The sequence below is a fragment of the Phalacrocorax aristotelis genome, chromosome 19 (genome assembly GCF_949628215.1).
Source record: "Phalacrocorax aristotelis chromosome 19, bGulAri2.1, whole genome shotgun sequence".
NCBI classification, from domain to species: Eukaryota; Metazoa; Chordata; class Aves; order Suliformes; family Phalacrocoracidae; genus Phalacrocorax; species Phalacrocorax aristotelis.
Window position 1 is genome coordinate 6,429,087 of NC_134294.1, and position 25,085 is coordinate 6,454,171.

Here is a 25,085-nt window from a genome sequence, read left to right on the forward strand (position 1 = left end):
CACTGTACCATTTTTAGGAAGGAGAACATATCACAGACATGAAGAATCATGTCAGTACCATGAAAGGTGTAAACATAGGTAAGCACACATTCCCACAGACTCATAGCATAATACAGGTTGGAAGGGACCTCCAGAAGTTCCAGTTGCCTGAGCCAAGCAAGACTGACTTCAAAGTCGCATGAAGGTGCTCAGAGCCTGGTCCTGTTGACTGTGAATCTCTTCAGGTCCCTGTTCCAGTGCTGCGTAACCCTGAAAACTTTTTTGCCTTATATTCAACTGGAATTTCCACCGTTGCAACATACGCAGGTACGCACCGTGCACACACGTACATGTACACACATCCCTCCATCCAAATGCATATTTCACGTGCACACACACCCATGTGGAGTTTCAGGCATGAACACAAGTACACACACGTGGATCTTTCTATGCGCACACAGGTCCAGACATCCGCCCTTAAGGACATGTTCTACATACAGGAGCAGACAGCAATTTGGAGACAAGTTCAGTCCCTCACTTTCAGTAGTTTCACACCAGTATTTGCCAGACTCTCTGGAGAGTTACAAAGATCAAAGCAGCTAAGGATTTGGGGAATAGCCTCCCCTCTCTTACACCACTTGTACCGACATCCTGTGACTATTTCAAGTAGATGTGACCAGCTACAGAACTCACAGCCCCACCAGTGAAGGCCCTCTCACCCCAGCACAGCCTACTCTTTCATATAGACAGGCTGGATCATGCCAAAAGGCAGCTCAGAGAACCCTGGCACCTACCGCAGTACAGGCCTTTGCTAAGGCTTACATGTGTTCATAGTGGTACAACTACACCAGTGCCTGGAACTGCAGCGAACCTTGGTGGTTTCACGCTCCATCACACACCAGCCCTAAGGACTCCCTCCCTCAAGGGGCAGAGGGCAAAATGTCCAATGGATTAGTATTCCAGCACCCTTTTGAACTCAGTTATAAGACCCTACTTGCCCCCTCTCAACCCTCATCACCTTCATTCCCTACAGTAGATTATTTAGCAATTTGCCTGTGATGTCTTCTCCCACACTGGGAAATGCAGTCAGAGCTGGGGGCACAGACACCAACCTGCAACACATAGTCCAGGGCCAGATGCCGGAAACACTTTCTGGTTATGGTCAAGGTGCCTGTTGCCTCCTCCACTTCATGGGGCTTGTGCCGAGGTGCCTGGGCGTTCTTCACCAGCGAAATCTCCATGTCCTCTCGTACCTTGTCAAACTGCTTCTTAGTTTCCTTGAACTTCCGCACGTCACTGGAACCCAAAGGAGAGGAGATGGTGAGAATCATTGTTGCAAAGCAGCCAGAATATCGCTGATACCAGTGATACCAGGGAGAGCTGCAACCAGGCATGCTGTGACCACTCAGAGATCCCGCTCCAGATGCATTGGGATCCTAACCCAGCCCACTGAGGGTCTGGACTGATCCCAGATTAACTCTAGACAGTCTTTCTTTAGAGACAGTTGGCAAAGAAGGATATGAGACCTTACATACTGCCTTCAAAGCCTTGAGGAAAGTTTCCAAGGACAGCATCCAGAAAAGCAGGCCAGATAGTATCCAGCCCTGAAGACAGTCCACAACTGCCCTCAGAATAAGTGGTGAGCAGATCACTTCAGAACCTACCTGTGAAAATACATACTTCATATTTCACTTTATGAAAAGAGGAAAACCAGCTACTTTTCAAATTCAGGACAGGGCATTCAACTAGGGCAGTCAGGCCGTCCCTGTGCATCTCTAGTTGATTCCGTCTTGTCTGACTGTAAAATCCACATTTGACTATTCTTTTCCCCTTTTATAAGAGGCATGTTTATCAACATTCGCATTCAGAAATACACAATCCACAATATGAACTTCCAAAGTTTTATTTATGCCTAGAGATCTCACATGGGATCAGGGCTCTGCTTTGCAGGGGCGGGGGGAGGCTATAAAGTCATAGCAACAGGCAGGGCTTTTGAGGTTGGCTGGTTGTTGGGGGTTTTTTTAATTAAATAGCAGGTACCATTCAGGCAGGACTTGATCTGAGTTGCATGACCGTGAAGAAGTGAGGGCAGCAATTCTTGAAGACCAGCTCTTACAAGCAGTCCTGGTTCCTCAGGAGTTGAAAGCAGCAATGCTGATTTACAGCAGCTGTAATACAAATACTTATTTTCTGTCCAGGGGAGCTCTGTTTACCTCAGTTATAAATTGTTATAACTTATAGTAGTTAAAAACCGTTAGTAAATAAGCAGCATCCACTTACTCTTTGCCCTAGGGAAGATGAAGAGCCTCAGCTGAACATGACAGACGGTAAATGCTGAACTCTGCCCTGTGGCAAATTGTTTGAAGTAGCATATACTTGTGTATGGATCAGCCTCTGGCCAAGAGAGTCTACTATGGGCAGGTACAGTAAGGATAAATGAAAACAGGGGTGATTGGATTACTCTTCTGGTGGTTGTTGCTTCTTCACATTGGCCTCAATGCTCGGGGCTGCTGAGTTACACGGCCATCTAGCGCCATTCACAGGAAACTAACAGGGTCACTTTTTGCATTCGTGGGTCACTTGCAAAGGGCTGTGGGGATTTTCCATAGCTTTTGATCCAGCTTTGGAGAGAATGGCTTCCTCATCTGTGCATATCCCCAGTGGAAAGGGGAGTTCAGAGGCATGTGATACTGCTGGAAATTCTCAGCCAGCTCTAAACCAGGCTGCAGCAGCATGACAGCAACCTCACGACTTAGCTAATCAACTCCTCCTACCCAGCAAGGTCTGTGGCTTGGTAACGTGCTCTGGCAGTCACAGAGCATTTGGCTACTGACAGCACAGGCAGGGCAAGCTGACCTCTCCTGTGTGTACCGCGTAAATAAACCAGGCAAAGACCCTCAGGGCTGGGGGACAGGGAGGGCAGGTCTGAGGGAAAATATTGCCCTCTCACGTATGTATGACTCATCACGCAAGGGCATAGTTCCCATTGTTCCTTTGTTCCCATCATCAGCCAGGAGGTTACAGATTGGCCCTAGGTGGATTATTCAAAATGGTCCCAAGCACAGAAATTATTTTCCAGCCAAGGATAGGAGCAATGCAAAGATCAAAGCATCAGGGCCTGCAAGCACAGAGGTTGAGCAATACAAATGCAAAAAAAGAGTAAGTTGGAAGTATGCTGAAAGGATGACAGACCCGAAATGAAGGTGAAATTCCCCCTTCCAACTGCCAGCCTTAAGCAGATTAAATCTGAGCTCATCAGAGAAATTATTATAGAGAAAGTGGGGGTAGGTGAGTGCTAGGCAAGAAGACGGGGATGAGGAAGGGGGGGTCAGCTGGGGACCCCCTCCCTCCATCAAACCACGCAGCTGCTGAGGGATTCACAGGCAATTACCAGTTCCCATGGCAACCAGTGCCTGCTTAGCTGAAGGCCTCAGTTGCCTCTCTGACCTATATTCAGCTGACTTAGGATCCCATGCTGCTCTGGGTACCTGCCCTGGGGAAAAGAGGTGCTCAGAGGAAATATGTTAGTGCAGCACTGGCGGGGGCAGCGTGCTGAGAGGCTTGATCAAAGGTCCAGGCTGTCCCCATTCAATTATCTTCCTGGGCCTGGTTCTTCTGCACCTCAGGCCTGCCATGTACAGGTTAACATCCTTAATATGCAAAATTCTGCATTGCTCACACCAGGGCATTGTGAACTTGCTTTCCATTAGCAAAGAACTCTCAAACAGCAGTCAAGCTCCAAGCTGAAGGTGAAGTGATGATTAGCTGCTCCCTCCTCACAGGAAGGGCCCTCCTGTCTGTAAGTCTCATCTTCCAGACAGATGCTCAGGTTACTCCAGAAGAGCAGAGCTGCTGAAATTTTGAGTGACTAAGCATGTTGTGTGGGGATCTACGAACACAATGATTCTGCTGGACCCCAAAGTCATTTGGCAGCAAAGTTCCTTCCTTCCACGAGCATTCACTGGTTTAAACCACTAATGAAACTCTGCATCAAACATAAGATAACATAAGATGCAGAGCCGGCCCTGCTCCGCTCTGAGATGTGTTTAACCTAGAGGATCAGTGAGAAGCAGCAAAGATGGGCTCTGCAGATGAACTTTGCCAGACTTCGGGATGATGCTTTGATCTGGAAGTATGCCTCATGTCCAGCTTTAACTATGAGATGCTTTAACTATGAGATTAACTATGGGAACAGGATGAAGACATCGGGTTGACAACAGAGCAACCAAATGACAGTGTAGCAAGGTGACGGCAACAGCCATCACACAAACCGGATATTTTCCTCTGCCCTTCAGTGTCTCTTCTGCTCCAAGCAGAGCCTTATGTAGTTGTATGGAGGTTGCAGTTATGTGGCCAGCGCACAAAGGACAGGTGCAATGGAAGTTCAAGAAGCTGAAGACCAAACTGATAAGACAAGTACTCACTCTTTCACAAAATTGTGCAGCTGCTGCCGGACTGACCTCTGAGCCTGATCAAACAGGATCTGAAAGAAAAGAGAGGGAAAAGAACATCACATAATTTTGCAACATGGAAACGTTGAGGAGTCAGAATACCCATGAATGCTCTCTAGGATCTCAGAATTACTCCAGGGGTGAGTCCACTACTTCATGTGTGTCATAATGGATAATAACATTTTCTGTAGCTGCAGCACTCCCTTACGCGCACAGAATTCCTGCACTGCAGGTTCCACAGCCTGTGCCAGGGCTCTGAATATCCCAGAGACCTACACCACCAACACCCCTTCAGAGGAGGAGTGCTTGTAGGAGCAGTTGCCTCATAGTCCCCGCTCTGAGCTCTCTCCTGAGCCTCAGACTTCTCATTTTGCCAGAGGAGGGCACTGTCACCTCAGCATTACACCACTTAAGGAAGGCGATGGGAACGATCGCTGAAAGCACATCACAGCCAGCCACACCCTGGTGAACATGGGTGAGAGGTCCAAGCATACAGCATACGGAGATTCAGTTCATACAAGTCTTTTAATTTTTACTCTCCTGTCTCTGACAAAAAAACGGTCCCAAGACCATTACTCCACACCCTCTGCCCATCTCCTCTCCAGCCCTCTCCATCTTCAAGAGATGTTCTCCCCCTACTCTCTGCTAGGTGCCAGAGAGTGGTGTCTGCTCAGCTCCCTCCCATCCATCTCTGATAGGCACGATTACAAATAACTCTGTATTTCAGACATGCCTTGGGATGACACAGCATTTTGGCTAATTGGGACCAGATGGGCAGAGGCTCCCAGACCACATAGCAACTCTAGCAGGAAATACACATCATCCCGGGGTTATAGAGAAAAGCCATTGGCCACGCTGCATCTAGCAAGAGTGGCCCACAAAGAATGGACAGGGACCCCATTTCATTCTATCATCAGGAACACAAGGCTTGGGCACTGACCCAAAGCTTAATGATACCCTGAAACATCACAGTGCTGGGGTCTGGCATGAGTAATCCTGGCTCATTTGCTCCAATTTAACAATGTGTCCCGAGCAGCTGAATTCACCTGGAGTCCTGGAACACACAATGGTAACTGCCTGTCTTCCTGAGGGTGCAGTCACCAGGAGCAGTGCTTCCCAGCGTAGCATTCGGCCTCACTTTCCCTCCTGAAATGACCCAAGCCCTCTCAGAGGAGGCTGCCTGAGCTCACGGAGTGTGAGGGACTGTGAGGGACTGTTCTCAACCAGGGAGTGTGAGGCCAACACTGGACTTTGTCAAGGCACCTTCTCTCAGCAAGCAGACTGTATGAAGCCATTTGGATTAAAACAAACAGCTTTTTCTAGGTCACTTCCCCCCCCCCCCCCCCTTCTTTGTGGCAAGCTTGGATTTGCAGTGGGAGTTTTTTTGGACAGCTTCCCTTGACACCCCACCCACCATCCCTCCACCTTCTCCACTTCGCTACCCAGTTCAGGTAAAACCCAGAAGTAGTTAGCACCTCTGGCTTTTACCAAGAGGCAGGAACCGTCATCTTATATCAGATCATTTACAGTGCAAAATTGCTGACTTTGCCTAAAGCAGCAGCTTTTTGAGAGGAGGTAGTGGGTTAACCTTGCCTGGCTGCCAGGTGCCCACCAAGCCGCTCTTTCACAACACCTCCTCAGCAAGGCAAGGATAGAAAATAAGATGAAAAAGCTCACAGGTTGATGTAAGCACAGGGAGATCACTCACCAGTTACCATCACAAGCGAAACTGACTTGATTTGGGGAATATTGATTTAATAAATTCACAATTAAAAATAGAAGACAGTGACATACAAGAACAAAACTAAAACCACCTCCCTCCATGGAAGCACGACCCACATTCGCAGCTTGAGCAGTGCTCTGTCCAAGGCACTAAGATCTTGGCGGGCACTGCAGAGATCTGACATGCGACACACGCTCTGACGTGGTCACAAGCTTTAACCTTCTCACGCCCCGTAGTAATCTGCTAGCAAAACCTCTCTGGTTCACTCCTGACCCTTCCTTCCAGTGCCAGCAGACTCACACCAACACAGATGTCCTCCCCACCTAACATCTCCCACGAGAAGATAAGCAAATCGTGCTTTTGACATGACACAGGTGTACTACTCCAAACAGAATGCAAAGCACTCTGCGCAGAAGCAGCAGCCTTGGCTGCAGAGCCTCAAACACATTCATTATATGTATAGCTGCAGCCAAGGACAAAGCAAGAAACTTGCCAGGACCGGCTGAGTGTAAACAGCCATGAACGGCCTCTAAATACGAACAGATGCAAAGCAAAGGGGAAAGAAAGAAAACCAAGACCACCCAGCTTTGTGTTTTTACCAATGTAAATTATTTACTGCTCTTGGTGTGCATTCGCTCTCTCCAACGGCACTGCATTGGCCTGCAACTTTTCCCATGGAGCAGCTTCCCCAAGTGATGTTTGGGCATTGACAGTGCTTCCCTCCACTCATGATACCACGCAGTCACAAGCAGTGAGAAAGCCATCTGTTCCCCACCTGCACCTACATCTGGAAGGTTTCCATCATTGGTTTCTGCCAGGATGACACATTTGCTTAGGATCAGGGAAAGGAAAGGACGCTACTAAGTCACACCCAGGACTGCAGACAAGTACCTGGGACATTCCAGGGAAGAATGGATCCCAGGGTATGTAAATCAAACCACACAGCTATGGAACAGGGCCTCCTCTGCTTGATAAATAACAAATCTGGGCTACACAAAGCTACAATGTAGATGGGAACCGGTGTGACTGAAGGGCTTCACAGAAACACAGGCTATTCCCTGTTGCATGGTGACAAGCAGATACCACACTAGGCAATGCTAGTGTGGAGCGCCTACATCCACCTTGCCATTCCTGCCTGGGAAATTCAGCTCCCGGCTGGTGCCCTAGGGTACCGCGTGGAAAGAAGCAAGCAAAAATCCGCTGAGCACTCAGCAGGCAGGACAAACAGAGCAAGGTCCCAGGTCAGGCAGGTCACCCTGGAAGCAGGGTACTGCCCTTGCCCTTCTGCAGCAGTCAGAAAGGCTCTGCACACCAGTGTCTGGCTGGAAAAGGGACAGATGCTTTGAAGAGGGCAAGTGAAGCATTTACAGAAGGCCTTTATAAGGTGTATAGCAGGGAGGCAGCCTCCCAGCAGGGCGCTTCCAGGCCTACGTGCAATGCTCTTCTCCTGCCACAGCACAGGCTTGTTCGCAGGCTGCCTAGGAGAAAGAAAACTAAGGATTCAGTCCAGGTCTACAAACAGGAGCTCATAAAACTGCTCCTTACTGAAGCTGTTTATTGAGGGAATTGAACTCGTGGTGATCACATAGGCAGTGTCCCTATGCCTGCAGTACAGGCACATTTCTATATGGCATTTTAATTTAAATATATCTGTATCAGAACTGCACACGTGAGGAAGACAAGCCATACACATCCATTTCCTGCTCTGTAAATACAGATGGTGCCCTTCCTTCCAGTCTGCACTGGTTCATACAGAGCAAGTCTGGGACACGGATTGCCAAGTGGTTTGTGAGGGGGTACCAAGTAATGACCATGCCTTTCCTGCCAGCAGCATCTCTGCTGAGAAACATCCTACGATAACAGCATTACTTTTATTGCTTCTTTATTAATCTTGCCAGGCAAGACCACCAGAGGAATATTTTCAAGTGGGTCCTCCATTCAATTTTCAACACAAAATAGAGTTTTAAAAGCTAGAGTTTCAAATATAAAATCATCCCTTGGCTTTTTCTCCTTTCCCGGATGTACTTGGAACAAATCATTTGTTCTAAAATTTTCCAGACCAAATATCACCCCACCCTCTCTCTTAGCTTCCACCAAGACATGAGAAGTCCAGCCTATGACTCACACACATCTGTGCCTGAGGAGAGTCAGCATGAAAGAAGGGAGTTAACAGCTCTCACCCAGCAGCAGCAAAAGGCTAGATCCTACATTCCACTTTCCCAGCATGGGCTTCTGAGGCAGCAGGATAAATCCAAACCTGTGTTTGACAGGGGCTTAGGAATTTCATGCCCCCAAGAAATGAAAGTAAGTTCAGTGATCCAGGATGTTATTCCTGGAACTGCAAGCCTAAAAATCAAGATACAGGACAACAGAGTTCCAAAGGGATGCCACTGCTACAGCACTCCCACAGGACAAGAGATCCCACCAGGCCCCAAAGCAAAGCAGAAGCTAAAAAGAACTGAAATTGCCTGGCTGCGGACTGCTTCTCTCAGCACTTACAGGCACAAAGTTCAGAAGTAGGACCATGACAGCTGCACGTGGGAATCATGCTTGAGTAGAGATTAAAGGTAGATGATGGCATTTGTGGTGGGAATTTGTGAGGGAGCAGCAGAAGCCATTACACCAGGAGCAGAGCAGGGATAATGCAGCTGGCAGGGCAGGGGCCCCACCGGCCAAGGCTCCACCACACCAAGAAAGCAGGGCAGGTCCAGAGATGGTGGCCGCATTCAACCAAGACCCCAGATCATCATCATCAGGTAAGTTTGTAGTCATCAGGCTGGTCCGAGGCCAAGCTAGGAACTTGGTCCATGTATCAGGGTCAGGCCTAGAGATTGCCAGGCAGATCCATGGTGACAAGACAGGCCCAGCATCAAGCTAGAAAAATCAGTCTGTAAGTTGAGAGCACCAAGGTCCATAGCTGGGTACTGCTGTAGCTGTGCTAGAGACCTGTGCTCTTACAACACAGCTCTAACCAAGCCTAAGGGCCCCAGGTGGAGCTTAAATGGACTGCTGGTGTCCACGGGTGGAGGGTGTGGGCCGAGGCCCCAGGTGAAGCTGGCCAGGGCCATTAAGGTCTTTTAGTGCACTGAAAGCCACAGCCAGAGATTAAATCAAACCAATCAGCCATTCTGCAACAACTGGACCCAGCTGATGAGATGGAGGGTGTGGAGCTTCCTCTGCAGCTGCCTGACACATGGAAAAAGGCAGCTCTCCCTTCTCCAGCTCCGCCAATTCACCACCCCAGCCACAGCAGTCATGGGCTGGATGAGTCATGTCTTTGCACTTATCTCCCTTATGGCCAGTCTGGAGGCCTCGTTCTCACCAATGACCCTAGAAACAGTCTGGGGACTGGTTTATGTTGCTTTTAAATGAGGGTTGGTTGTCTGGTGGCCTGGGAATTGGAGTCTGATCCTTTTATCCAGTCTCAGGAATCCTGTCCCATCAGCAGCCTCCCAAACTGGGGGCACAGGAGTGTGTCTGTGAGAGAGGGAGGCAGCTACATGGGGATGCAGAGCAGGTACAGGGCTGCCCAGGCATGATTTTCTTGGCTATCTCTGAGCATCTGCTGGGGAACAAAAGTGACCCCTGCCCCAGTCTGGCCTGCAGAAGGTGATCATCCATAATCTTTACCCCAGCTTTCCTGTCAGACACCTGGCTCCCCAAAGATGTCTGGTAAGCCCCTTCTCAAACATGACGCTGGTAGGACTGCAGTGGCTTTGGCAGTCTGTCCTGGCCTCTCCGCCTCTTCTCTTCAACTACCTGTCCCACTGCAGAGCTGTGAAGAGGTTTTCCAAGACCCGGGCACTTACTTGTTCTATGGCATGTGTATCCAAGCTGAGGTCAGGGTGTGCCTGACAGAGCTCTAGAAAGATCATGTAAATACCACCAAAGCTGCTCAAATAACAAACTCAACAATGACAGCATACTTTTCCCTGATGTCATATTCCCACAGTTTACTTCTCTTCCATTGTAGCTTCTAGCAGCTGAATATAGTAACCTAAGGGGCAGGAGGGCCAGGCAGAATTCAAGCATCCTTTCTTTGGCAGGAGATGCTTAAATTACATTTATTCCTGTCTGGCTATACAACTTGGTCCTACATTTCTTGAGCAACGTCTCACCAGATAAATGCCACCCATGAACCACATTCTATCTATGCCTTTGTAATACACCTCACTTGAGGATTTGTGCTCCAGAAAGCAAGCTGACAGCACTACTTCTATTACCTGTTGGATGTCAACACAGTCTAAGCCTAACTTCTGAATCAAGCTGAAGTTGAGTCTCTTTCACAAAAAGCTCAAGAGCTCCAGTCTGTGCTTAGGTCAAAGGACATTCGTTCCTGCCCCTTACATATTATGGAAGCTGCTTCTCTCCCCTAACTAGAAAGCAGACATCCTAAGATAAACTAGACACTGTCAAAAGCCTAGTCTTTCTGAAACCCAGAATGCAGCACTGAGCTCGTGCTAACTGCTAGACTGCTATCAAACGTAAAGGGCAGCAGCTCACTGAAGTCTTTTGGACCAGTATAATGTCATTGCAGTAGGACACATTGGCAAAAACTGTGAAGCCATGAGGTGACAGAAGACATCTCCCCTGTCAGATGGCAATTCTGCATCCACAAAATGATACCCCTCACTGTGGTAGCTTAATGCACCTGGACCCTTCCCAAGTGCTGTCAGAAAATGCAGGTGGTCCACCCAACCCTGTGGAGAATACACAGCTTGGAAGCACCCTCCACTTTCACTTCTTTCTTCCTTCCCCCTGAACTCCACCACTATCCTCCACGCATGACATCTGCCATCTGCCTCACTGACTCATCACAGCTTGGGTGGCTTTTTCTTCTTGTCAGCAGGAAATGCTTCCTGGCTCGCTCAGCATAGCTAAATCTCCCCTGCAAGCTGCTACTGCTGCTGCTGGAGGACTCCTGTGACGTAGCGACAACGATTTATGGCAGGCAGGAAAGCTTAGGACTTAATGAAGCTCAACACAGCGCTGCCTGGAGTAGTACTGAGGACAGCAATGTTAATGTTACATCTTCTGGGCTGGAAAATACCTGGTGCTGCTGAAAATACACTTAAGGGGCTCAGCTGGAATAATCCTATCACAACAGCATTTTCACTTGCATCCTTTCTACTTTTCTTATATTTCTGATCACACAGAGCAAGGGAACTGCATGGGAAAGAGCCCTGATGTCTAAATGTGACAAGGTTGTGCTGCAGATCCTGGAATTTCCTTCCAAGACATGTGTAGGGCAATAGGCTGGTGGGAAAACTGCCTCCCGTTCTTTGAGAGAGACAGGGATTATTGCATCCTGCATCCACTGCCTCTTCCCTTGTATAACCTGGAGCCTCCCCTTCCCTAGTTCCTAGGAAGTGGATGCTGACAGCTTTGAACTATCTATAAATTGTACATCTCTTAATCTGGCAGCTAGTCAGCACCAAGAGGTTGGCATGGAGCATAGCCAGTTGTGTCTGCTTTAAAAGTCTATGGAGGGGATTACTCTGCCTTCACCAGTGCTGATTAGGTACATGACTGCACTAGAGAACTGCACCTAAAAGCAGCACAGGGAACTCTGACCTAATCAGAAGTTTTTGGGGAAAAAAAAATCCACTTCAAGTCTAGGGTTTAACAGTCTTTGGCAAGGGGGTGAAAAAAGCCATGGGAGCTCCCACACTGCTGTATTTCCAAACACCATTGCCTAGTGTCAGGGTAAACCCAGTAGCCCATAATCGTCAGCTATTGCTCAAGAACTGATGGCAACATTATGCTGCTTTACCTGTGGGGATACCTTGTTCACTCATGTAGTTAATTACATTCATCAGATTCTGTAAAAAGAGGGAAAGGTTATCTTCTCCCATATAATGGTCTGGCAGATTGCTATGCCTTTCAACCTGTTTGTGTTTTAGGGAGGGTGATGAGGAGGAAGGAAGGAGGCAAGCAAACGCACAGGTTTTGGAGCCAGCAGCACAGCATCTGCCTGCAGACAAGCAAGGAGCATTTCCAGTAGAGAAGAGCTTGGCAAGCCACAGTCAAAACGTATTCACTCCAGTGTGGTACGTAGTGAGGAGGAGGGGTCACAGGGGAGACTTCAGGCCCTCGAGCAAAATTCCAGTTCATGCCACTCAGGCTCATGTGAAAGGAAATGGTTCACTCCGGAGAGCTGCGCAGGAAGGTTGCTGCAAGGCTCTGGCATCCCAGCCCGCCACCCTCTGCTCTGAAGTCTCACAGAGGAAGCTGCAAACTTGCTCCCTGTCATGGATCACGCACCTCTAAGCAGTGCACGGAAGCTCGTCTGATGAGGCAATGTGATACAGCCTCCTTCAGACAGTTCAGCTGTGCCCCATGCTGCAAAGACTGCCTTCCCACGGAACGGGCAGGGGAGTGCCTGCAGGATGTCAGCTCCCTCTGTGTTGAGGCAAAGGCTCCTGGCAGGTCGGGGAGTGACAGAACAGTACAGATAATGGGGCAGACCATAACATTTATCGAACGGAAGTGCTCCGGGATATTTAAGTGTTTACACAGTGAGGGGAAGACCCTCTCACTCCCTCAGGATCTCAGGTACAAGGAATTTTTCAGCCGTAAGATTTCATTTTCACTCAGGGGTAGGAAGTGCAAGCTAATGCTGCAAAGTGTCCAAGTGCCTCAGTTTCACTGAGTCCAGGGGTACCTGGAGAACTAAATACCTCTAAGACCCTGCACGACTGCCCTGCTTGTGTAGAGAGCCAATTACCCTAAAAACGGTACTTTTACAAGTACTGGAGGCAATAGCTGATGCTTTTAAATCCTCAGCACAACTGACAGGACTCCTAGAGTCAATAGGGAAAGGTGGGGCATTTTGGTTTTGGAACATGGGGAGGAGTCACAGTCATTTCTCATCAGGTATTTTCCTCCTGAATGAACTGAAATTTTGGGTCTAGGATGCCTTAAACTGGGGACGTACACACTGCCATGATTGTTAGGAGAGGGAAGTGACAGCCCCCTAAAGCAAAATGCAATATTCATCCAGACACAGCACAGCCACTACGAGAAACACATGCACAGCATCCCGCCTTGAATCTGACTCCGAGGTGACACAGCAGCCAGCAGCGCCTTCAGCTCTTCTGCTGTTGCTGCTATCGACATCTGCAGCTCCAGTGATGCCTCAAGAGGTCAGCATTGTAGCATCAGCAGGAATCTCTTTGTCAAGCCACTAAGCATGTTTCTGAACAGGATATCCGAGGGAGCCAACTGCCCAAGACGTTGGAAGGCCATTTTCCTTAGAGCAGCAAGCACAATCAGCCTCCCAGCTAAGCAGTTGGCATGTTACAGAAACACGTCCTCCGGGGCTGATAGGGCAGTGCCATTCTCCAGCTCACTAGTCAAATCAAACACAACCAGCTAGCGACATTAGTTACTTGACCTCTTACTCAATCATCATTGCCTACATCAGTTTGTCTGAGCCATCGAACCTTTCCTGTCTCCCCTACAAAGCCATTCCCAGTAAAACAGCTGCCCAAGCAAGCCATGTCAGGCAGTCAGCATGATCAGCCAAAGCCAGGAGCCCAAACTTCTTAAATACTTAAAGAGGAGAGGCAGTCACCTCCAGAGTACAGTTCAGGGAAGCCTTGGGCCATAGCTTCATGAAACTTTTCAGCCAGCACAGGCTAGTGCTGCAGTCAAGAGTTCGCTGTGTCTGTGTGGTTGCATTGTGAAACGGCTCTAACTAGCTAGTTAACCCAGCTAGTTTGGACACAGACCAGTGCCCTCTGCAGCTGTATGACCCCCTGAGCCAGCACTGGGGAGGGATGACAAGGCTGCTGGAAAAAGCTAAACATGGAGAGAAGGCAAGAGGGGTGGCAGGACTGCCTCCCTCCACAGTGCAGCTAGTCTGTGCTGGCTGGAAGAGGTCATGAAGTGGCTTAGACTAAAGCACCTCCTGAGGGAACCCAGTCTCCTAACCGGGAACTAACCCAGGAGGTGTGAGTGCTTTCTGCATTTGGTTCTGCAAGGGTCAAACAGCTTTATAACGTGGTTGCTTTGCTTTCTCTCACCAAGCCAAAGCAAGAAGCACAGATCTGAATGGGGAAGGGACAACGCAGAATTGCTGCCTGCGCTGTTTGCTAAGCAGCTTGTTGGCTGCGGTTGAAATCTGCCACAGACACTGCTCCTCATGGAGCAGTGCTGCTCTCTCACAGTAGGTCTTACTCAAATTTCATTGTCAGACAGGGGCCCAACGCTATTTCCAGTTATATCAGTGTAATCTCCTAGAAGTCTGTGTGGCTGAACAGAATTTGAATCCCAGCACCTTTAATCTCAGTATTAAACCTGTCTTCTTTTCCCCATCTGTCCACCCCTCCTTGGTTTCATCTCTTTCTACAGTTTGGGAAAAAAATTCCATTACCTGAGGTGTTGATTCATCTTTCTGACAAACCTGTTATTTACCTGGCATGAATTAGCAGAGCTTCTGTTAGTCGTTAGTCTGTGTGTCCTCCCAATAGCCCCTCAGAGACAGGAAAGCCCTTGAAATGCCTTTTGCAGTTATGGAAGCTGAGACACAAATGTACAATAGACCAGATCCATAAAGGCATTGAGGTTTCTAACTCCTATGCATGCTTTGACATGAGTAAGGCATTAGCCCAAATACACGTGGCTAAGAGCACAAAAAAAGGCAGAGGACATTGATTCCAGCTCTTCTGAATCCAACTCTCTCTTTTGGCGTCTGTCCTCTAAGGCTGCTTTGATATTTTTTCCTCCCTGTGCGTTAAAAGGAAGGTGGGAATGCTCTGGAGCTCAGTATGTTCATCTTCTACACTCAAGTGGGTTTTATGTTTGGATTTTGCTGAACTAGAATCAGGACATCTCCAGGCCCCATGCTTGAGCAATAAAATTTTAGAACAAGCTTTTCCGAGTGATTTTTTTGGGGATATTTTCCCTTCTTTTTAACTTGTTCCAGTTGTACATACTGTCCTGGCCACATTCCTAGAGTAAGCACTGACAACTGTTTCATAGCTGAGATCCTCAGACACGGATGAGCCAAGATACACATACACACACACGCACAGGCACACACAAAGGAGACAGCAGAAGGCACTAAAAATAACCCAGCTAACTGAACAACCGTCAGAGAGGGCTCAAGATGCAGCAGTCGTTCCAAAGCCATTTCCTGGAGAGGGACTCACACTGCTGTGCACCAAGGGAGGAGGGTGCTCTCCAAAGGCTGGGGGGAGGGAGGATTTAAGCACTGTTTCCCCTCATGCGTGCAGCTGGTGGTAGGGAAATACTGCCTTTTACAACCCCTGAGTCACGCGTAGTGGGGAGCTCACCCCTGCTGAACAGGGTGGGGTGCATGGGAAGAGCTATACCACGTCAGCTGGGGATCTGACAGCTCTGGGAAGGGTCCTTCTGCTTATTAGTTGGCTGAGGCAAGAGCAATCCCAGAAGTGCCACTTCTGGCAGAGACCAGGGACCGAGGGGAAGCTGCACAGCTGGCGTAGCGGAGCTTGCAGACAGTATTCTGCATCTAGAGGTTTCTGGCTGGGACTGCTTCCTCATGGCTGGGCTGCACGCGCTCCTCAGCCCAGCCCCTATCAGCGCAGCTGCGATGTGATCCCTGGGAATGAAGGGGTAGCTTCTCAGGGGTTTGTATGCTCCTTGGCAGAAAGGCCTTACATTTTCAGAGGGAACTCGAGCAGCATCAAAAAATCAGGGCTTGACTTTCTCTGCTTTGACACAAACGTACCTTTTCTCCGATGCTCACACTCGTTTATTCACTCTCTCCCCACCAACGTTGCTGTACAGCTGTTTGACTGTTCCCAAATACTAAGTCCTAGGAGAGCTGCATGTGCCGTGCCTCTTTTCCCCAACATTTTTTACTAGGAAACAGTCTTCCCACCTGCTTCATGAAATAATTAAATGGACTTGATACAGCTTCTTCTCCAGCTGCACGTGGTTAACTTGCATCCCAAAAGCAAGCATCATCCCTAATGTACTTTGACAGGGGCACCGTGGTATAAAAGTGGGTCAGTCCAGTGCTGATACCCTGAAGCTTCCTTCACTTGTGCTTTAAGCTCCTACTGAGTTACAAACTTAAAATTGTGTGTCTGGCATGGAGCCACAAAGCATGAAGCAACTTCCTCTTCTATGAGGTTTACAGATGCTGTGGCTGGATGTTTGGGATGGAGAAAGGGCAGATTCTCACTCCCTGGGCTCTGTTAGTGAGATACAGTCAGCTCAGGAGAATAGCCATTGTCTGGGCATTTCCCTCCTTTCATCTCAGTGTAGCATTAATACGTCCTGTGTTATCCTTAAACACAGAGCTGCACACAACTCGCTGAGTCTGCTCCCAGCATCAGCTGAGCAATGCAGTCCTTTCAGTTTGATCCATTCACAGCCTTGCCAGTGTCCTAATGTCGCAAATTTGAATACTAAGCTTCAAAGCGTATTCCAAATCTGAGTTGTCAGAGCTCCTCAGGTCCCTGTCGGTCCTCACTGCAAAACCCATGCCTTCCATAAAGAAGAACAAGGCACCTGCAGTGCGGGACCTTTGCAAGCTCTCCTCGTCCTTTGATGAAGGGGTCTTTAACCTCACCCTTCTACATATTCGCGTACATCTCTGATTTGAAATGAGCCAAAAGGCACCCATGCAACAGTGCACACCCTTTCACTAAGCAGCACCTCCTCTGCAAGCCTGTGGATACCCCATTTCCTAGCGTACATGATGCATCAAGACAGATCATTGTGAGTACACAGACTCACAGCTCATCCAACTCAATATTGTTGCAAGGGGCAACAATAACTCCCAACCCCTTGTTGCTCTCTTGGCTACACACGTGCAGGGCCTGGAACCTGAAAGACACTCCCTTCATGGACCCCACCTTTGCACTGTGTCAAGTATGCCAAGCCCAGGAGACCATTAATCAGTGCCTTGAGAAAGGGGTGGCCATCGGCACACAAAATGACAAGAGAAAGCGGCATCTTACCATGTGATAGTTAATCATTTCCTGCAGACTGTCTCCAAATTTGTCTAGGCACTCCTGAAAAAAAAGGTAAAGAGAACTGGCAGTGAATAGAAGCAGCTGCCCTTCATTCCCAGGGGTTCGATGGCTGAGAGACTCTCATTAAGCCACTGAGGAGACACTCTGTCATTTGGCAAGAAGGCGTTTCAAAGATGTCTGACACTGAAGTCACAGGCTGCCTTGGCCTTTCCAGTTCAGTGCTGAAATCAACATGTCAGTTGTCACTTATGTAGTCTGGTTACCCGCCCTTCCCAAATAACTGATGCCTACTGATCCAACGACCTTGCCAGCACTGTGGCTTCTTAGAAGTCCATGAATCTCACTCTGATCTTTCAGCATTGCATTATCAGATGGTCTCTACATTCCTCCAAAAATAAAATCTCATACTAAATGGCTACTTAAACAGAATCAGGGTCTTGGATATATGGTCCGTATACAGCATCAGGAAGCTTAACGCTCCGCAGCCCTCCCTGCATCCCATGCTCCATCCCACAGGATGACTTACCGAAATCATTTCATCCTTCTTGCACTGCTGTGACAAGTCCCGGACTCCGCTGACAAAGTGCTTGTTCGTGGTGATGTAGGCTTTGCCCGCTTCAATCATCCCACTGCATAGCTTTACCAGCTGCACAAGGAGAGAGGTGTGAGCGGAGAGGCAGCTGAGCGCATCAAACTGAATTGCAGCCAGGCTGGTTTTAATCAAACCAACACCGCAGCCCAAGACCTTTAGAACAGGATGCCTTCCACGTTCCCGGTGCGGCTGCACTAGCAACCCTTACTGCACGTGGCAGAAACACGGATGGAAATCGCACTTCTCAGGGTATGTCATGCTGTCAACATTTCACTTGTCACTTAAGAATAGCAGTTCCAGGCTATCCCCTGAGGACAGACGAATCAGGGCAGCCCATTTTTTCCGGTGGATTTCTACTGTTCATTCTACCCTGAGGCACCAGAACTGCTATAAAAGGAACCTGATCACACAGATTGACTGGGGAGAGATAAGACTCCTTGGTGCTGGGTGGAAGTGATAAGCTGTCTAGAATCTCCCTGCTGGGAGCATGCTGCTCTTTGGGATTGTGGAGCCTCAGAGCCCTGCTGGCTGTTCTGTATACTCGTAGAGACTTGTCTTGTGGTTACCTTGGAATGAAGGGGAGCCAGCATTCAGCAGCCTGATGGGGTTTTTATCACATTTTCCTTAAACCAACTGCCCTGGACTGCCTAAGCCATGTCTGCTGTGTGCAGCCAGTGAAAATCTATGTTCCCTCACACACAGGTTAAATCATCAAAATTGTAGATAACTATGAATCAATTCCCCCTAATCTGCAGCCCAAGAAAACTTTGCTGGTGCTCTTTGGGGTATTACAGCATATACCTCAGGACTGCCTGTGACTTGGTGCAATCTTTCTGATGGACCTGGAAGGAGCTTCATTCGGAGAAACGTTAACGACGTTAAGCAAGCTACACGTGCTCCGATTCCCATCACCAGCCTTCTCATAGTGCAGTTACCAGTGAAGTTACCTGGAACTTGCAGCAAAATAGGGTGGCTTCCTCACCTGGAATTAGTTTGCTGCAGCACAGGTATATATCTTTAGACAGCCTTTATTAACTTTTGATAATTTAACAGCTGCAGGGAACATTCCCAGGCTTCCGAGCCATAGCAAACTGCCTTAGCATGCCTGGAACAGGCTGTAAAGGCCGGAGCATTACCTTAGCCAGAATTCCTGGCCATTAGCCTACCTCCTTGCAGCCAAAGCTCCTTGTAAAAGTTTACAGTAAACAAGTTAAGATAAATCCATAAACCAAATGCCCAAGAGATTTGCAACAGTAATGGCTGACCAGTGAGCACAATTTTTTAGTTTGTTTGTTGGTTTTTTGGTTTGTTTGTTTGGGTTTTTTTAAATCATTGCTGTTCTAGGCTTTTCAACTAAGTGAAAAACTGTAGCTACTGATAATGAACAACACTTGGAACTGGAGTTTTCCATTCTCAAAATCCAGGAGCCTTTTAGGGATATCAACCTTACTAATGAAAAATGGCTTTGGAAATGTGTCCCCATCAACCAGCTACACCTACAGACTAGGAATGAGTAGCTCTCAAGCTTGGCTTGAGGCCAAAGCCCCACTGAAGCATGGTGTATTGTTTCTGGGCTTGGTGCTTGTTCTATTTATGCAGCCACAAGGCTTTGGGGTCTAATCTATATGCACACACTGCAGAACAAGCTTGCTTGCCTGTCTCCAGTTCTGTATGTCTGAATGGGTAAGTATATATACAGTCACATGTGGTATATCTGTGTATACATAGTATATACAGCCTTCACTCTTTCACACTCACATCCTTTCCTGTCCACACAGTTTGACAGAACAGCATTGGATGCTAGCAGACTTGCACTATCCCATCCAAGGCCAGAGAAGAAAAGCAAACAGATGCAGTTCCTGTCACATCTGGAGCCCAGACGTACAGTAGGGGTTTGGACAGATCCTCTGGAAAGGAAATCCAGCCTATTCTGCAACGTGGCGGTTTCTAGCATACCTCTGTGCAAACACTTGTGGCCAAGGCTTGTTACTAGTAGCTGAAGGCCATTCAGCACAGCACACTCCCAAGGGGAGCAATGATGGCTTTGTAGATGGAGCACAGGACAGAATGAGTGAAATCTCTTTGAAACAGCCCAAATCTCTGGTGTTCCTTTGGATGAATCATTTATACTGCCCTTTACCTCCATTTTAAACAGGTGTTAAAAGGCTAATCATTTATAAAATACGTGCTCAGGGGCACAGTAAAAGGCAGAGAAACAGAGTCAGTCCTTGCCAGCTCACTGCTCTTAAAGAACTAGTCATGCCAGCTGCTTGGGTACCACTGAACAACATTTACACCAAGCCCTAGAAAGGCTGCCCTGGGCATCCATGCAGCTGGTACACAGGAGAGGAGCTGGGCAATCCAAGGCTGATTTATTAGGAATGGGGGTGATGCATCTTGTCCAAAGTTACCCTCAGAGAAGCTAATTTGAACTTCAGTGGCTCTTCAGATGCAAACTCCAGCCTCACCTGCCCTGGACCCAGACCTGATAAGCCTGTTGCTGACTGTGACTGAGCCAGCACTTTGCATGACTGGTCATCTCTGCAGCAGACAGGAAACGATGCACACAGACAGAATAACGTGTCCTCCCGCTTTGCACCTCCAGAACAGCACCCCATAACTGCTGTCAGGGGAAGATAAAAATTGCATGAGACTATCATTTTAATGTGGTCCTCACCCAAAGGAGCTCAAATCAACTTGCAACAAAGCACTGAACAATAACAAGCTGAGAGCCCTGAACAGCTCTTGCACTTCCAGCTCACCCTCCTCGCTCCAGGATTGCTCCTGGCACACCAAGTGCCCGGGACACTGACAGCAATAGTGCTAGAATCAGAGCAAGTTTTGCCCCATGCTTTGTCTTTAGAGCCTTTCCCTCTTCCATAGAGGAAAATAGATAACCTCAATCCCTGTGCAGCTTTCACCAGTGAGACTAGTTAGCTTGTACAGATAACCATTTCAAGCAGCTTGAGTAGTAAATAGGTTTTATAGGACACAGCTTCGCCTAGGGCTTCTGACTTCAACAAAGCTCATTTCTCCATCAGATGCAGGAGTTTTATCCCTTACTAGCTTTGGGAAATCTCGCAGATAAAAAGCCAACAGCTTTTCTGACTTCTCTTCTTCATCTCTCCCTGTTCTCATTTAGAAACAACTTGGCTGATGTCTCAGACATCAGGAGGAGTGGGGGTGGAGAAGCCACCTTCCATCATAAAGCCTCTGACTTAGATCCAAACTGCCAACTGGATGTAAAGACTCACCAGCATAAATGCAAAATTGCCAAACTGGTCCCTGAAAGGATATTTCCAGTGTCAGATTACAGCTGTGGCACATAGCCTGGCTGAATGTCAGACAGCAACCACCATCAGTCTGAATCTGGCCCCTTGTTTACCTGCAAGTGTCTCCTTACATCCCTGAGCTGCCACAGCGATATCTCTGCTGTCTGGACCCACCCTACATAGGTTAATATCACAAGCAAGGTGGTGGAGAGGGGAAACAGCACTGAAATAACTTGCCAGAGCAGCGTCAGTCCCCTAAGATCCAGGAGCAGAACAAGAAGGCCATCATTCAGCATTAGGAGCGCAAGTCTGGACCTCTTGTCCTAACTCCTTTGGCAGTAACAAAGGAGCCTTGACAGGTACCTGTCAGTAGAGGGAGACATGGTCCTGTTGACAAGCCCAGTGTATTACACATTCGGTTCCTGACAGCCTGAGGTGGGCTCAACTTGTTAGAGGTGACTGGTGGGGCCATACTCCTAAGCAGGAACTCATCACTCCCTTTTCAAACCAATGTGCTAAGCTGTCCCATCTTACCTTGTCAAGCTTTGCCTCTATCTCCACCACATCTGTTTCCACTTCATCAATGGTTGCCCTGCAATGACAGCAGCAAAAAGAAACAATTAACTGAATGCTTAAGGTGACTGAGAAAAAAGCCAGAAAGTCCCAGTAAAGATCAGAGGGGCTACGGTGTGTCTGCTGGTGGTGGACAGGAGGAGGGATTCATACTTCCCACTTTGGAGCTTCCTGATGCTATGTAAGCTCAGGACTTACTCAGGAGAAGGACCACACCTCACCAGGAATGAATTCCACAGGACAAGGAAAAGAGATGGAGATTATGCTATTTTCTGTCAGTGTAATGGAGAAATTCAGGTGTGCTGTGGTAGTCATACACAGCAAACTCATTTCGTGGCCTTGTCCTGATTCTGCAAGCTTGTTAATTGGTAGTAATGCTAAGTGACACAGAAATAACCCTTGTTAAACCTTAGCCATCCATTCACATCAGGCACAAATTGCTTACTTCAGTACCACCAAAACCGATTTTCTAGGCTATAACTGTGGCTGAAGTGCAGCCACATGGAGAATTATGTCCTTTGAACCTTAGGAACCATCACTCAAGCAGAAACACGTCTTGGTCCTTTTGTTGCTAAACACCATAAGTCTCTTTCACACACGTGGGGCTTTGCTTGCGTACGGATAAATCTGCTCCATAATTATCGGATCTGTTTTCTTTCCACGTCACTGGACAGCTGTGACAGCAAGAGGCTAGTAGAATCCAGCTGCAAAGGTCACCAAGCCTCCCTCACAAAGTGAAATATTAACATGACATCAGCCGTTTGCAAGAGGCATTCCCAGACTGAGGCATGTGGTATGGAATGAGTTTTTTGAGGCCAGAGTCCATCGGTAAGCACTGTACACCTGAGAGCGTTCCCTTGCAGAGCTGCTATATGATGTCTATACATGGGCACTTGTTTCTTTAACCACACACCTGGAAATGTGGTAAGCCTCACGCCACCCTTATGCACCAAGGATATGCAATCCAAATATCACTGCAAGGAGCTTCTTAAGTTTGTGGGCTTGTAATTTAAAAGGTTGGTTCCTGAAATATTACACTCAGGCTTAAAAAAATCCAGCACTGAATATGTGCCAGCTGAAAGAACAGTAAGGGAGAGGTGTGACTTAGAGCTACATGAATCAATACTGCTGTCTCAGAAAAAAGATAGGGCACCCACAAACCAAAGGGAACAGCAAAAGTCCTGAAGAAACCATTAGAGTATGTAGTAACTTTGCCTCTGAGGCTCTTGGTGTCTTCAGTGAATTAATGAACGATGCCAATAGTGACTGTCTTCACTAAGGGACACGCTTCTAAGAGAAGGAAGGATAACTTTAAGCAGAAAGCCCAAAAGGTCACAAAGCTGGGGTCTAAATCTGAATTTCTGCCAAGCTGAGGAAGGGTTCAGGCCAACAGCATAGTACTTGTCTGTACCTTACAAAGATTACACATAACCAAAGTAGCAGAGTACACTCGGTAACATCTATTTGAAGCATTCTTCAATGGGAAATATGTAGAATACCTTACACAGGTGTGTGCAGTCCCCATCTGCAAGCTATGAGACAGTCAACATTTGCTACAATCCTGTGTAATCCAGGTGGTGCAAAGAAGAGAGAGTCTGTCCACACACAGTATTAGAGTAAAACAGAGGACCAAATGTTGTCAGGTCTGTTCCTGGCATCCAGGAGATCTTCAGCAGCTTCAGACAAACACTGCAGGAGGGAGCAGCTTTTGTATGCATGCACACCCTCTAAAGCCTCACGTGGGCTGTGAGCAGCCAGCTGACTGAGACATCCTGCGCAGTACGCTCTGATTAATGACACCAAAGGCCAGGTGATGTCATATGACCGTGGGAACTCCTCTCCCTGCACGCTATGCCTGGCCTTTCCACATATATGTCCTTCAAGAAGGTGGCATGTAACAGATAACAAGGTGGAGCAGAGCAAAGCCCCTTCTGACACCATTGGATCCCAAGAAGCTGGAGCTGGTGGGAGAGCTAGGAGACGTTGACACACCAGCCTGCAAACTAGAAGGCTGCAAAGGCTAAAGAATACATTGGGCGTCACATGAAGAATCAGTGATGGAGAATGACAGATTAGCACCCATCCCCAGCAGACCCTCGATCTTGCCTGTTAACCTTGCTGGAGGAAATGGAAATCAGCTACGCTTTTCCTGCTGGGCTGCCTGATCACTTCGCCCTTGACAATGTTCAATAAAGCAGCTTTTACATCTCAGTTCAGATTAAGATTTGCAATAAGAATTAAGACTCCCCGCCCTAGTGCCTTTTAAAAAGAATTCCCCCTAAGGAGTTGGTTTTCCAAGTCCTAGGCAGTTTGGAAATCTCCAGTCCCTTTTGGCTGCCTTCTCCCAGTAGCCTGTGAGGGAACTCTGAGAAGTAATGAAGTTGCTTTGGAAAAGGAGCACCCAGAAGTACAAGGTGTCTGGGACAGGGATTATCTCTTCTCAAGACTGCACACCACTTAGCACAACAGTGCTCTACGCATCCTGGGGCCTCTGTTAAAACATCAGTACAAAAAGGTTAATCCTTTCTTTGCTCGTGACTTGCTGACGTGAGAGGAAGGTCCTTTCCACTGCCTTGAGACTACAGATGTTTTTACTGACATCCATACAGATACTCGCCGACCAGGAGCACTGGATGCCTCGGCCATGTGACATAGCTTCCTAGTAGCGGCACCAAGCCCTCAAAAAACATTTGCAAGAAATTCTTAGTTGCCTAGAGGCGCTCACTGGGAGTTCCCAGTCACACAACCTAATGCATTGCTGTTTGTGGTCACCTCTGTGATACGAAAGGGCTGAATCACCGGGTTCCTCATGCCCAGGCAAAGCTGGCTCAGCGCAAAAGCCTCCATGTGCTGGCCCCATCCCCACCCTGCAGATGCTGTCAGATATTGCTGGTTGGGGACCCCGTTCTAAACAGCCCAACGCTGCTTCAAGGGAGTTAAACAAAGTCCTGAATCTGAGTGGCTGCAAAGACTGTCTTGCTGAATCTAAATTGGCCGCTTATTCAAGAACTATGATGTAACAGCTGTAACTCTCCTTCAGAGACGACTGTCCTCCCCTTCCAGTGCCCCCTTGTTCCCAGATGACATTAATTCCACGCAGAGAAGTATCTCCTCCATCAATGTCCCTTTCCATTAAAATTCCTTCTAGCCTGTGCTTTCACCGTGCTGCTCCCAACGAGGGAGAGCCGAAGGGGGATGCTGGCCACTTGTGACTCCACTGCTGCCCTTTCCTCATCTGGTTTCTTTTAACAAGTGAGTGTGAAGGAGAAAAAGGGGTAGGTCTGCTGTTCCTAAATATGCTGTGCTGTTCGCCAGCCCTGTGAGCAGCAAGCATGGCAGCCCTACCAATGCGGTGTGAGGAAAGGATGTGTGTCTATTCCCTTCATCCAAGAGCTCCTGATGTCATCTCAGCAAACAATGCTCCCTACGTCTTAACATAAGCTGAACACCAAATCCAGAGGAAACAGGCTAGGTTATTAATCACCTTTATATATTGTAGAGGGCAGCCTGGAATCTGCTTTCATT

The 25,085-nt window shown here is 48.0% G+C and overlaps 1 protein-coding gene across 3 annotated transcripts in view; it reads right to left on the reverse strand.

Moving 5' to 3' along the window:
* ACAP3 (ArfGAP with coiled-coil, ankyrin repeat and PH domains 3) overlaps positions 1-25,085 on the reverse strand; it is a 106,724-nt gene that overhangs the window by 37,324 nt on the left and 44,315 nt on the right. For all 3 annotated transcript variants that reach the window (XM_075113839.1, XM_075113838.1, XM_075113837.1), the window contains exons 2-6: positions 21,522-21,579; positions 17,650-17,769; positions 17,109-17,162; positions 4,404-4,462; positions 1,092-1,275 (exon numbers count right to left, since the gene is read on the reverse strand). In XM_075113839.1, the coding sequence (XP_074969940.1) occupies positions 1,092-1,275; positions 4,404-4,462; positions 17,109-17,162; positions 17,650-17,769; positions 21,522-21,579 (475 nt within the window). The remainder of the gene's footprint in view (positions 1-1,091; positions 1,276-4,403; positions 4,463-17,108; positions 17,163-17,649; positions 17,770-21,521; positions 21,580-25,085) is intronic.